Source organism: Microtus ochrogaster, chromosome 1 (assembly GCF_000317375.1).
Source record: "Microtus ochrogaster isolate Prairie Vole_2 chromosome 1, MicOch1.0, whole genome shotgun sequence".
Classification (NCBI taxonomy): domain Eukaryota; kingdom Metazoa; phylum Chordata; class Mammalia; order Rodentia; family Cricetidae; genus Microtus; species Microtus ochrogaster.
In genome coordinates, this window is record NC_022009.1 from 108,171,172 (window position 1) to 108,186,549 (window position 15,378).

The 15,378-nt window shown below is 37.0% G+C and overlaps 1 protein-coding gene across 1 annotated transcript in view; it reads right to left on the reverse strand.

The window, feature by feature from the left end:
* The window catches only part of LOC101990183 (arylacetamide deacetylase-like 2), a 21,209-nt gene extending 6,140 nt beyond the window's left edge, over positions 1-15,069 (reverse strand). Inside the window, exons 1-4 of the mRNA XM_005344031.1 lie at positions 14,932-15,069; positions 7,695-7,917; positions 3,334-3,403; positions 1,827-1,998 (exon numbers count right to left, since the gene is read on the reverse strand). Coding sequence (XP_005344088.1) covers positions 1,827-1,998; positions 3,334-3,403; positions 7,695-7,917; positions 14,932-15,069 — 603 coding nt within the window. The remainder of the gene's footprint in view (positions 1-1,826; positions 1,999-3,333; positions 3,404-7,694; positions 7,918-14,931) is intronic.
* Positions 15,070-15,378: the final 309 nt, after the last annotated feature.

The window sequence follows — 15,378 nt, forward strand, 5'->3', positions numbered from 1 at the left end:
ACACACACACACACACACACACACACACACACACACTGGGGTGGGGGCAGACAGACAGAGCAGAGACCATGGAGGGGGAGGAGCATCTTTGTGCATGTGGAGGTCAGAGGACATCTTCCAGGAGTTATTCTTTTCCTCCAACATTTTGAATCCAATGACAGAACTTTGAACATCAGGGTTGGCTAACCAGCATGTTTACGCAGTGAAGCAACTTTTCAGTGACTGATAACTCATTTTGTTGCAGTTATTTCAATTTCAATTCTATATTCTTAAGCTTCCGTGTGAAGTTCGTTTGTGCTCCTATCTATTATATATCCTATCTATCTTAAATCCTAAGTCAAATTTAATTTTCAAAAATTAACTGAAGGATTAAAATGTACCAGGTTAATGATTCTGTACTAGCCAGAACCACAGGCTATCAGTCTGGCAAAAACTACTTCATTTATTTGAGTATTTATTAATTAATTTCACCATAATCATGAGCACTTGTGTTTGCACATGTTAAAACCTAATCAAGAGCATCAGTTCCTAAACTCACAAGTAATTTGCCTCGATTTCAATGATCATTTCCCACCTTATGTTAGACACTGTATGCACTGTGCCTAAAACTTGCTCAGTTAAGGGAAAGGTGATCCTGTCTTTATTTATCAGTTAAGTTTTTTTTTAATTCCTTTTCTCTTGACACTTTCTGAGCCATTGCAAATGTGCCTATCCTAGCCACACATCCTTATTGAAATAGCCCACCTTTCTCAATGATTTGCCATCTTGAAGACATCACAGTTCTGCTCTCCACTGAAGTGACAAATTTTAATCTCTCTTTGTTCGTTTTGAACCACAGGGTTTAGAATAGTGTCAGTTTTTTTTTTTCCCATGATGGTACATGAGAAAAAAATGTGGTGTGCCACCATCTGAAAATGACAACTTTGAGGATTTGGTTAGTTTTTTTTCCCCACTGTGTGGGTCCTGGAAGTTAAATCAGGCCTTACGTCTTGGCAGCAGATGCCTTTGCCTTCTCAACTATCACATCAGGCTGCCATGTTTCTTTAAAACATGAGAACACACATGTTTTATACTCTTGTCCATCTATATCTTGTCTTTCTATTAGAAAAACCTGACCTGCTTTAGAAGTTTCTTTAAAAAAATAGTTCTGTTATTCTGAGAGCCTGTTCGTGTACCTTATGAAACAGAACACTGAAGTGACTCAAGAAAGATTTTGAGTATTTTATGGGCTTATATGATATGATATTTCATAACAGTTGGATAATAAAAGGGATAGTAGCCTTAAGATGAGTTAACTAGTCCTAAAAAAGGAAACATTATTGATTGGACTAAATTTCAAATAAAAATAGAAGTATTTAGTAAAACTTAATAAATACATACTTTGAGACTACATCAAATTTATACAAGGAGGTCAATCTATGTAATAGAAATGCTACAAAGTATTCATTTTCTTCTACAAAAGCATTTGGGGGAATATAGGTCATGTGTTGGAAGCTAAGTACCAGCAAGCATCATTCTCTGAATTCTGGCCTTGAGAGGTAAGAGCAAGCAGCCTTACGCTCCCACTGCCACAGGCAAAAGTAGCTCCTACAGCCACAACTTCACTGCCTTGACGCACTGAGTATTTCAAACAGGAGCTGTTATATACTATCTCCTTTCTCAGCAGTAGGCAATTAAAGCTAAATCTAAAGTAACATCCTGAAAAAATGGATAATCTTGTTTATCTTAAATTTCATAGTTAATGATTTGAAACAAATGCAAATACACCTAAAACAGTGCTTCTTTTGTGTTAGGATTAAAACGTGTATATAATACATACAACATACCAGTTGAACCACTGCTGCTGCCAAGGTACCCCCAGAACTGTCTCCCATAACGCAGATGCGAGAGGGATCCACTCCATATTCTGCAAGAACCTTATCCTGGAGAAAGAACTTGCTTGCAAAAACACAATCTTCAAGGGCAGTTGGAAATCGATACTGAGGAGCAAGTCTGTAGCTTTAGAGGGAAATCAAGAAGAAACACAACAGAGCCCTTGTTAAAAATATGTAACTAAATATCTCTTATACTCCCCAACAGATACACTGATATCTTGGCCCTACTCTGAATCACAAATGTCACCAATTAACCCCAAGATAACTGGTAACATTGGTCTTAAAAGTGAGAAGTAGATTCCCGTCCAGGGTTTCAGGTACTGATTCTAAGGAGAAATGCCTGAGACAGGTGACTTAACCCTATGAAGCCTGTATACTTCCATGGTCCTCAGTGCACTTGTTGACACAAAAACAATTTTAAAAAACTGATGAGATTACCCAGAATTTTTAAATGCCAAAAACTGAGAGTAAATTATTGACATATGACTTCAATTATAAGCATATGTAGGTCCATATTCTTTAAAATTGTAGAATTTCATATCACAAACTGAACATCAGAATTTAAGCCAACAATCAATATGGAATAGGAACATTCTAAGTATACCAAAGGATCTTACTCAAAATTTTTAATTGTTTCATAAGACTAAGTACTAACAGTAACACAGTGTCTTTTCGTTTTTCGCTTTGCTTCGTGTGTGTGTGGTGTGTGTGTGTCTGTGTGTGTTCTGTCTTTGGAGCACACCTCCAGTGGGCTACAACATTTATAATTCTATCAGTTTAATATCTATTAGAATCAGTGAATTATTCACATGTTTATTTTAAACAATTTCAATCATATGGTGCATGTAGATATTTGTATTTTAATCTGGGTCTTACATATTTGAAAATTAGTATAATATGAGCAAATGACATACAAATATCATTACTCGTCAAGGTAGAGAACTGCAAGTACTTAAAAATGTGCAGAATTCTAAAACATTGTACAATATATCACACCATTTAAAAAACTAATTTAAAATGATAACATGATAAATTTGGCTAAATTATTGCAGGAAATGCACACCATTATTACTATCTTAATTTAGACATTTCTCAAAACTCACACAATATGTCTTGTCCCATTAGCAATAATTAGTTATGAGTAGGGCAGAACTAATCTCTCTAGTATATCCTACTTGCTGACAATATACTCTCAACTACAAAATTTTGAAGTATTTGAATTTTCCCAAAGTTTTCACCAAAAAATACTAGACTCAAGAACAACACTAACTGCGCACTCTTTTATAACTAGGTCAAATAAAACCCATCATCTTAAGCATATAATGAGTATGCTTTCTATGTATGTTGCTTGCAGATCAAATAATCTGCTCGTGTAACCTAGGTGGGTGTCAAGTCCTGAAAAAGCCAAGCTTAGGTAGTGAGAGCAAGGGCTGTGGTAAGAAATGCTATCATCCCTTACTCTATTCCCACCACAACAGCACCAAGCTTGTTTGCTGTCCATCTGTTCAGGTCGTCACTGGTTGACATCTCTGAAACAATAGAAACAAATATCAACTGATGTGCTGTTATTAGAAAATAATGGGAACTCACCAATACCTATGAATATGATAGAAATGTGCATTGTGATTAATGACGGAAACCCTGCAATCCCCGCTTTTGTCGCCATGGAGTGCAATACTCTGTCAGAGCTCAAGAAAAAAAAAAAAAGGATTGTCTGTCACTCATTAGCACCATATTTCATAAAACTCTTGGTAGAGGAATCGAGAAATCTGGCATTAAGTTAAAAATAACATTGTAGCTAGTGTTACAATGTTCACAAGTTCAGATATTTTTCAAAGTTATTTTTAAAGAAACTTTTCAATGAAGGAACATCAACTTACTCAAAGCAAGGTGTAATTTTAGTGTAATTAAAACAAATGAGATTTTCCTTTGCTAGGCTTACATATTTATGTAAAGTCATGCATATTTAATAAGCTATAAGTAAACTTCATATTCCCTTTCTGCATAGAAGATACAATTTAATTTTTATTAAAATCAAATAATAACATGTTCTTAAATTTATAGTTCATTAAAAAAGTTAACTGTGGATATAATCAAATTAAAAGAATTCGAAAGGATAAAAAAAGAAAATGTTTTACTAAACTTCTAATAGATAGCAGTGACAAGATTCCTTTTAATTAGCAAGATATATTAATTCACCTCAAGATCATAAATTGATATTCATCATGTTAAATGTAAAAACATAATAACCACCAGCAAATAAACTAGATAAAAATCAAAATTTTTGGTTAAAAAGTAATATGTTTATGAGAATATATGTAGGCAAATACAATTGATACACAGAGTTAGAGGCAGAAAGTAGGCAAAATAAGAAAATAGGAACGGAAGATCTATACTTCGATGTGTGACAAAATCTTTATTGCTAGATGGCCAGTACATCTGAAATGTTTCTTCATGATTAATGTGGTCATATTTCCACATTATGGAAGGTTGAGAAAGAAGGCAGCAGAAATGAAGAAAGAGTGGTGAGCAGCCAGGAATGAATGAACAGGGAGCAATCTAAACGATAGTCTACGTAGGGAGGACAGGAACAAGAAGATGCTCAAAACTGTGTGGCCGGAACATGTCATAAAGCATAGGAGCTAAAAGACAGTTCAAATAGAGCACGGTGGTCACTACTGGAGGGCATTCACCTTTCTCGTGTTTGTGGAGTTATTTATTTCCAAGCTTACTCTTTTTTTTCTTTTTATTAAGTTTTTTTTTTTTAATACAGTCTTTTCTTATTTTACATAACTATCCCCATTCCCACTCCCTACCCTCCTCAGGCTCCACTCTTCCCTCTACCCAACCATCCACTCCTCAGAAATGGTAAGACTTCCCATGGGGAGTCAACAAAGTCTGACTTCACATAAAGGCATGACCAAGGCCCTCCCCGCTAAGTCTAGGCTGAGGAAGGTATCTGTCCAAAGTGATCGTGCTCCTAGATGCTGTTTCAAGCACGACGGATAAATCTTGATCTCACTGCCAGTGGCCCCACAGACTGCTCAAGCCTCACAATTGTACCCGACGTTCAGTGGGTCTAATTTGGACCTATGCAGGTTCGCCCGCTGTCAGTCCAGAGTCAGTGAGCTCTTACTAGCTCAGGTCAGCTGTTTCTGTGGGTATTACCATTATGGTCTTAACCCATTTAGTCATATTATTGTTCCTCCCTCTCTTTCCCTGGAATGAGGAAACAGATAAGACCTCCTGAAAAAATTCAGAGGCGAGCATGAAGGGAGGAAGGAAGGGTAGGGGGAGGTGCTAAGGGAGGGAAGAGGAGAACATGAGGGACGGAGATGTGCAAGAAGGGGGAAGGGCAGTGAGGGAGAGAAAGGAAAGAGATATCTTGATTGAGGGAGCCATTAACAGACAATCGAGAAACATAGCACTAGGGAAATTCCCAGGAATCCACAAGGATGACCTCAGCTAAGACTTTAAGCAACAGTGGAGAGGGTGCCTAAACTGGCCTTCTCTTGTAATCAGATAGTTGACTACCTTAACGCTCATCAGAGAACCTTCATCCAGCAACTGATGGAAGCAGATTCAGAGATCTACAGTGAAGCACTGTGCTGAGCTACCAGAGGCCGGTTCATGCTTACTCTTTAAAACAAGAATATGCTACATCTTCTACATTAACGAATTCACACGATCCTTTAATGGCCAGTTATAGCTGTTAAAGAATTCTCATGATCCATTAGTGAACAGTCACACAGTCCATTTCACAGTAGAATTTGCTGAACTTAAGTTCAGCAACAATGTTAGAGATTAAAAACAGAATGTGTATGGAGAAGACAAGTAAAGAATAAAGTAGAGAAAAACATGAAACCAATAACTAAAGACGTGAGCACTAAAATATTAGAATATTAATATCTGTAAAGTCTAAACAATAGCTTATTTCACAGTGGTTTCAGCTTTTCATTTGTTTTAAAGTTGTAGCCACAAACAAAGGGATAGTGTAAAGGAAGATGAATAAACTTATTTTATACAAGCTAACGGTAAAGAATATTAGTGCAGCAAAGGGCATCGCTTTCAGATTACACAGCTAAAAGAAAGAATCGAAAGGAGAGAAAGACAGACGTGGGCACAAGTCTCTGAAAATAAAGCACAATTAGGTAATAACTAGAAAGAGTAACAGGGTTCAACAGAGGTGAAGGCAGAAAAGACAGCACATACTTATGAGTCAATAAAGGGGTTATAATTGCAGAAGAAACACAGTTCAGATGATGATTTGGAAGGAAATATGCTAAGGAAAGCAGACTTAGCTTGACCAAAAGATAAACATGTCTTTTCCCAGGATATAGGTAGAGAGCAGTGAAGAAGGGATCAGTAAGATACTAGGAAGATGCCAGTAAGTGTGAAATGGGTAAGAAGAGAAGTGGGCTGGGAGGTGACAAGCATATGGACTTATGCGCTCGAAGGAGCAGGTAAGGTTGGAAACAGGATGGAAATTTAGAAATGTCATTGGAGCCAAACAGAGGGACTATCTGCTTCTGAGAGGTGGCATTGTCCAGCCACTGTCACTTGGATGGCCTGGAGCCTGAAACCCTGGAGAAGGAGGAGCTAGAAGCCCTGGTTTCTGCCAATAGGACTGTAGCTTCCTCCCTTTTCGAATTCTTTGAAAACCTTCCTTAATCATTTGCTTCTGCAAAACTAAAATGCTGGCGATAAAAATCAATCCAAAAAATGCTTACTCAGTTGGCTGCTCAGCTGAACACATTAACATTTTAATTTATTATATTTTTATTTTTGATTTACTCTTCTCTCATTTATTACATCCGGACCACAGTTTCTACTCTCCCCTCTCCTTACAGCCCCCCTCAACTCCCCTCTTCCTCAAATCCACTCCTTCTTTCCCTTCAGAAAAGAGAAGGCCTCCCAGGGATATCAACAAAACATGGTATATCAAGTTATACTAAGACTAGGCACACCTTCTCAGTTTTGCTTGTCTTGAAATTTTTTACAGTCCATGAAGAAAAATATACTGGTTATAACAAGTTATAGGCTCATTGAAGAAAGGAGTGTTAGCACTTGTTTATTACATATGTTAAGTATACAGTATGATAGCCCAATACTTTGCTGTACAGTGAATCTGTAAGTCATGAAAGTTTAAAATGGTCTGTCTGTCTGTCTGTCTATCTGCCTATCTATCTATCTATCTATCTATCTATCTATCTATCTATCTATCTATCTATCTATCTATCTATGTGTGTCTGTCTGTCGGTCTGTCTTAGCTACTACATTCTTTCCCCTCCAGAGATGAATCCATGGGTTATAGTCAGTAACTAATTACTCAGCTTTATTTTATTGTATCATTTTAATACAAAGTTATGCTTTGGATTATAAGTGTCTATATTATTATTGTATTACAATCTACAACTTGAACAAATGTTGACCGTGGTATGGCAGTGATTATATTAGTTCAGATCCAACAGTTAAAGAACTTTGTACACACACACAGAGAACCTGGTTCACATCAATGTTTTATATAATTTGTGTCATTGGCAGCTTTTTGGCTCAATTCAGAGTTTCTTGTTTACACTTTCAAGTCTAGGCTGTATATATGTTTATTTAAAAGTAAATTTTTCCTAACAAAACAATCTTAGTTCCACATGATGCTTTACTTACCAATATGTGTGAGCCATAACTCATACATTCCAATGTATCTCTGTTAAGAAGCAAATATTATTCAAGTCAACTTTATATTGTTAAGTACTCTGTCAATGCATAGCACTTATTTTAATATTAATATATGAACAACACATATATCAGAAATACACTTACTGCAACTTCCAAAGACAAAGATGCCACCGTGAATGTAAATTACAGCTGGTCTCTGTCTTTCAGACTTCCTTTTCGGCAAGTACAGACGAACAGGAATGTCACTAAAGTTTGTGTCAATCACTGTAATGTTTTCATCTGAAATTGGTTTTGTATAGTGAGCTGCTGCTATTACTGAAAATACTTCTTCATATTTCATAAGACCTATGTTTTCAAATAATGTGCCCTATAAAAGCAAGACAAAATTTTAAACAGTGAACATTTTTAATAGCAATAAATATGCACACATGTAATGACAAAAATTAAACAGTGATCATACTCTAGAGGATTTATTTTATTTCCTAACAGTATTTTGGTAGCATGAAATTCTCAATACATTTATCTTCTCCATATCAGCACAAGATTGAGTTCATGAATAGTTCATTATGGATAGCAGATGGCTCAATACAATACCATTGCATTGAGTAAATAGTGGTTGTTATAGGTTAATAAGAAGATGAGTCATTTTCTTGCATAGCTGTTAATGATTTACCCTTGCTATAGTAAATAATCTCCTTCCAAGGCTCAACCAAGAAGCTATTAAACTCATTGGATCACACAAAAGAATGAAGACTTGAATGTTGTATGGAGGACACCACTTGTTTGTCCTGGCCTCCCAGAACCAAAATAAACAAACAGAAACTATATTAAAACCCTGCTTGGCCCACTAGCTGTAGCTTCTTATTGGCTAACTCTTATGTTAATTTAACCTATTTCTATTAATCTGTATATCACCACGTGGCAGTGGTTTACAAACAAAAATTCGACATGTCTGACTCTGGCGGCTCCATGGTGTGTCTCCCTCCACCTTCCTTCTCCCAGCATTTAGTTCAGTTTTCACCACCTACCTAAGTTCTGCCCTATCAACAGGCCAAGGCAGTTTCTTTATTTATTAACCAACAAAATCAACACATAGACAGAAGGACCTCCCACACCACGTGAAAGTAGGAGAACTTGTTGAGAAAATGGATTCCAGCAGACACAGAACGAATCGAGAGAAGGGAATTAATCAGGGAAATGTATAAATCTATCAAATGATAAATAAATAAATGCTTGGAGATATTAAGCTTTTATAGGGTTTAAAGATGCTATGCATACTGCCAGAGAAGCACCAGTTTTGCTCAACTGTGAACCCTCTGAGCTACAATAACCACTGGACTAGCAAGACTTGCCCACTTTTAAAGCAGGGGTTTGACCATCATGGGGATAACCAACCACAATCTTATTGCATTTTAGTACCATTACAAAGGATGAAATTTATATCTAATTCCATGTTTCATTAAGAATCTGTGGATAGACAGGCCATAGGACATGGGAGAGAGCCTACTACTGCCACTCTGTTAAATGTAGATTATTAAACCGACTCTGAATGACTTACTCTTGGACCCATAGATCAGTACATCTCTTAGTCCTCATCAGAGAAGCTTCTGTTTGTAGTAAACTGTGATTAATAAAGAGATGCAAAATGAACTAAGGGGAGGAGAATAAAAGGCTGACAAAGGCTCAACTCTAAATGGAACATCCATAGTGCCTTCTCTCCTGCCCAAAGCCAGAGACCATTGCAGAGGAGGGGACTGAAGGACTATATAAGCCAGAGATATTGACTGAACACAAAGAAAGAAGGTTCTCAAGGTACAAAATGACAGCTTAATGAATTCTCTGATTGTGTCAGCATGCACCAACCCATGCAAATTCAAATCTGGCTGAATCCCATAGTGGAAGAGAGCAGTGAACATAAAGTCCTATTCAAAGTCCTATTCCCAACCAAGGAGCTGTTGGCATTTTTAGCCAGTCAAAGAGGGAGAATCAGTTTTTTTTAAGGATCACCTGGCCTCCTGTGGATAGCCAAACATCCAAGAGTATTCAGGCAGTACAGACTGGACTTGATGGGTGCTTATGTGGTGTTGGAGGAAACAACACAGGTAAGGAACTTTGGAGGGTGAAGTAGGGAGTTTCAGGAGTGGTAAATATACACAGTACTGCCGGGCGGTGGTGGCGCACGCCTTTAATCCCAGCACTCGGGAGGCAGAGGCAGGTGGATCTCTGTGAGTTCGAGACCAACCTGGTCTACAGAGCTAGTTCCAGGACAGGCTCCAAAACCACAGAGAAACCCTGTCTCGAAAAACAAAAACAAAAAAACAAAAAAAAATATACACAGTACTTCTCTGTGTAGACAAGGCTGTTCTGGAACTCACCCTGTGGACCAGACTGGCCTTGAACTCACAGAGATCCGCCTGCCTCTGCCTCCTAAGTTCTGGAATTAAAGGCACGTGCTACCACCAGCTGGCTTATAATTTATTCTGTAATAATAATTTATTTATAAACTATAATTTTATTTAAAACAACATTTCCTGAAAAGTGGCATTTTATGTATGTCCCAGTATAATTTTATTTTTTTGGTCATTCAATTTAGTGTTATAAAATTATCTCTGTGTGTGTATGTGTTTGTGTGTGTGTGTAAACATGTTGGACATGTGTGCTTGTGGAAGTCAGGTATAAACTTGGCTGTTTTCCTTATCATTTGAACTTGTTAAAGGCAGGTTCAGTTGTTCCATCTGTATAAGTCAGTCTTTCTGGCCCAGGAGCTTCTAGTGATCCTCCTGCCTCTACCTCCCCTCCCACTGTAGGAGATGCATGCTACCATATCCCACAGCCTGTGAGTTCTGGAGACCTTGGGGCAGAAACTAAAGCTTGCACAGCAAATGTTTTGCCCTCTATGCTGTCTCCATCACCTCTAGTTTAGTTCAGTGTGTTAAAATGCTATCCAGTAACTATGTTACTCATAGTTCATGTCCTCTATGAAAAAGCTATAAAACAGCATCTTCTCTTCTTAAGATGACTTGAAGCCAGAAGAATTCACCTTTTATTCATGAAATTGAAGACAGGCTCTTTTTAGTATTTCTGATGTGCCATCTAAAACATCGCTGACCGATTTCAGTTAAATCATTATATATTTTTATGTGTCTAGAATATTTCAGTGCATTTACTGCTGTGTCTGCTTCATGATGCTAAGGTTATAAATGAATTACAGATATTATGCCCATCTACATTAATGAGGAGAGTACCTACTCCAGAAAACCCCATGGCTGATCATTGTTACACAGATAGTAAGAACAAGGTAAAATGGTTTATCAGGGCCAGTGGTACATATGGTCTTCTTTGTAGAATTAGCTGCTACATTATATATCTGAAAAACAAAAGTTAAAAAAAGATAAATTCTAGAAGACTGTAACAAGTAGGAGATCAAAATGGTAGTTGTATAAAAATTATGTTTGAAGAGTGACAGATGGTATCAGAACTGTTGTTTCATTATATTCAAGATATTTTTAATAGTATAAAACTCTCAATTTTAAAAACAAGTATGCATATATAGCAACATGCATATTAAGAAAAATATCCAAAGCCAGATAGTTTTAGGGTAGAATTTTACCAGACTTTCAAAGAAGAGTTAAAGTTAATACTCCTCAATTACACAAAATAGAAACAGAAGGAATATTGACAAATTTATTTTATGAGGCCACAGTTACTGTTGTATTTTTTTAAAGAAAGAAAGAAAGGAAGAAAGAAAGAAAGAAAGAAAGAAAGAAAGAAAGAAAGAAAGAAAAACAGCAGGTGAGAGAAAGACACCAAACAGCAGAATTCATGAAGAGGGGCTTTTATTAGGGTAACTGGAAAGTAAAAAGAGAGAAGGAGGGAGACCAGCCTCTCTATGCCCTTAATACTAAAGGACCCACATATGTCAAAGAAACAAACTCAAAGCACACATCAAACCCCACACACTAATAGTAGGAGACTTCAACACTCCTCTCTCACCAAGAGACAGGTCAACCAGACAGAAACCTAACAGAAAAAAGAGAACTAATGGAGGTAATAAATCAAATGTACTTAACAGACATCTATAGAACATTCCACCCAAATAGGAAAGAATATACCTTCTTCTCAGCATCTCATGGAACCTTCTCGGAAATTGATCACATACTCGGTAACAAAGCAAACTTCCACAGATAACCACCTGTGTCTTATCGGATCACCATGGAATAAAGTTAGAATTTAACAACAATTCTACCCCCCAGAAAGCCTACAAACTCACGGAAACTGAACAGTCAACTACTGAACTACCCCTGGGTCAGGGAAGAAATAAAGAAATTAAAAGCCTTCGTTGAATTCAACGAAAATAAAGACACAACATACCCAAACCTGTGGGACACTATGAAAGCAGTACTAAGAGGAAAGTTTGTAGCCCTAAGTGCCCACATTAAAAAAAATGGAAAAGCTCACATTAGAGACTTAACAGCACATCTGAAAGCTCTAGAAAAAAAAAAAAAAGCAGACTCACCCAGGAGGAGTAGAAGACTGGAAATAATCAAACTGAGGGCTGAAATCAACAAAATAGAAACACAGAAAGCAATCCAAAAAAATCAAAACAAAAAAATGAAACAAAGAGCTGGTTCTTTGAGAAAATCAACAAGATTGACAGCTAAAGAAATCCATTGAATCACAAGGACAAATTTTTTTTTTTAAAAGCCACACAAAAAGCATCCACCATAATCAAGTAACACTTACATATACATACACACACACACACACACACACACACACACGGAGTTACCAAATAACAGAGTTGACAATATACAAATTAGACATCTTTACCACCAACTAAAAAGTCCAGTGCCAGTAATAGGTTGCGTTTAATTGATTAATTGACCTAATTGGTCCCAAGAAAACCTCCCAAAAATTCAAGTCCTTGCCAAGACTAATGGCTGCATTCCACAAAGTAATGTTATGAAAATATCACCTACATACCTCATTCAACAGGAAGCAGTTGAACTGCTGCCCAACTAGAGCTCTTTCCCCTACTGACTATTCTTCATGGTACTGGAAGGCACTCTGATTACCACCAGTAAAGAACAGTAAAGATTAACCTAGCTACAAACCCTGTGATTTACAGTGTTCCTGGTTGATAGACTCACGCAATAGTCGTACAAATATTGTGGGAGTTACCAACCACTCTCTGACCGGATTTTAGAACCCATGACTGACTCTGCTTCAGTGGCTAAGACCCTGAGACTGGATAGGTCAGAGGCTTGGGGAAACACAAATGTTATTAGTTCGTTATAGGCTAATAAATGACTCCTAATGAAATTCTGTGATTCGCATAGATCTGTGTCTTGCTCAGCCATATTTAGAGAAGCTTCTTCTTGTGATAGATGGGAACAAATACAGAGACTCACAACTGGACAATGTATAGAAAGTGAGAGACTTTTCTATATTCATTTTCAAGTGGGATGTCTTCATCAAACCCCTCCCCTCAAGTCTCAGGGAGCCATATGGAAGAGGAGGTGGAAGGATTGCAAGAGGCAGAGGAAATAGATGATTCCAAGGAGACTCCCAGACACAGCAGGACGGACATACATAGGATTCAGAGACCGTGGAAGCATGCACGGGGCTAGACAAGCTCAAACCAGATGGGGCTCTGGTGCTAGGAAGGGGAAGTGCACAGGAGCTACTATCATTAATCAAGTAGCTATCTCAAACCAATCACTGCTTGCATTGTAAAAATTAGTTTTATCCAGTGGAGTCTTGCTGGGTATATAAATACACTGAAAGGTAGGCCCATGTTCAGCACAGATGGTCAACACAAAACAAACTCTATAATATTCTGCAGTTCTTTTTGTCTAATTTTTTTTTAGGCATTTTAAAATATCTTACTGGTCTTTTCCTTGTAACTTATGGCTTCCAGTTTTGTGTTTCTGTAGTTGTATATGTGTGTGTTGTGGTTTTTTTTGTCTGTCTGTTTGGTTTTTTTGCCTGTTTATTTTCTAAAGAAAGAAAGAAGGGGTGGAACTGAATGGATGGGGAGGTGAGGGGTATGTGGGAGGTGATGTGAGAGGGAACCATCATCAGAATATAGTATATGAAATTTCAATAAAAATATGACTGGGTTTCAATACATATATATATATATATATATACACACACACACACACACACAAAGCACTGTAACACTAGACTGATCTCAAAGTAAGTATTAATTTCAAATGCTGATTTTTTAAATTGTTGGTTTTTAAAATTGTATTTATTTTTATGTTATATGCGTTGATGTTTTGCTATGGGTGTCAGGCCCCCTGGACCTGGAATTACAGACAGTTGTGAGCTGCCATGTTTGTTCGGGGAATTGAACCCAGGTCCTCTGGTAGAGCAGTCAGGCTCTTAACCACTGAACCATCTCTCCAGGCCCCCGTATGCTGATTCTTTTTTTTCATGTACAAAATTGAAATAATAGTAACTTTTTCAGAGTAAAATTGTAGTAAAGAGATCTGAGAAAATAGACTAAATGCCACTATCACTTCTGTATGTTATTAAAACACATTTGGTATAATTGTAAATATATTGGTTTTACTAACTTATAATGACAACATCATTATCATTATAAAAATTTGTTCAATAGTTAATATTGACAAATATTATCCAAATAATATACCCAATATATACCCAAATAAAAATTTATTTGGAAGCCTCAGGAATGCAAAGAATATGCAAATTTTCTGTAAACAAAAAGTTTGAGAACCACCTTTAAAAAGAAAATCACTAGAACAACAAATGATTAAATGCATCAAAAGTTTAAACTTAATGGACATAAATGAGTTAGTTTTCAAGGACTGTATGAGCCTGGGTATTACTGAGAAGATTAAACATATCCAAACTTCCTGACAATTTCTAAATATTCTTTGTAGATAATACTATTTCTGTTATGCTGATGTTGATATATGGTCATTGCATGGACCGGTTTAGTAAACATTGTATGTCCCTGTGTCAGTAGGGAATCAGTTAGACACTCTAGTGATTAATTACACATCAATATTATCTGATTTACATATCATAAAGAAAGCCAGGTGGTGGTGAATGCCTTTATACCAGCATTCAGGATACAGAGGAAAACAGATCTCTGAGTTCAAGGCAAGTCTGGTCTACACAGTAAGTTATATGACAAACAGGGTCACACAGAGAAACCTTATCTTGAAAATCAAAACCAAAACTAAAACTCAATCCAAAACCAAATGGAACCAACCAACCAGCCAAATACCAAAAACAGAAACAAAAAAAGAAAACAGAAATCTCTTTCAGACACTTTGAATTAAAAGAAGTTTCAAATATACTTATAACATGGCATCCCAGTTCCCCCAGTAAAAAAATATATTACCACAAATGATGTCATTTTTACGAGAGCATCTATGAATCTCACTTTCCAGGGTTCTTCAATATTCTCTGGAACAGGTGTATAAACACAGTAAGCAAATAGAACACAAAAGAATCCGAAGCACAGAGTTCTGCACCCCATCATAAAAATTTTCCAAACCTGTGTGTCGTGATAGTCAACAGCATCTCATATATAGACTACAGAGCAGTAAGACAAAGGTAGGTGAACTCTCTGAGGTAAAACGACATGACGGTTTTAGCAACAGAGCCATGACATTCACTTCTCAGATCAAGTTGAAATTGGTTATGCAATCGCATAGCTTTGTGGAAAGAATTTACTACAAAAAGACTAATAAAGCATGCAGCAATGGCAAAGTCATATGAGAGCAGGGCCTCCTCCTTCACCACATAACACCAGAAGAGCAGAAGCATTATGATCCTAAGTAGAGCA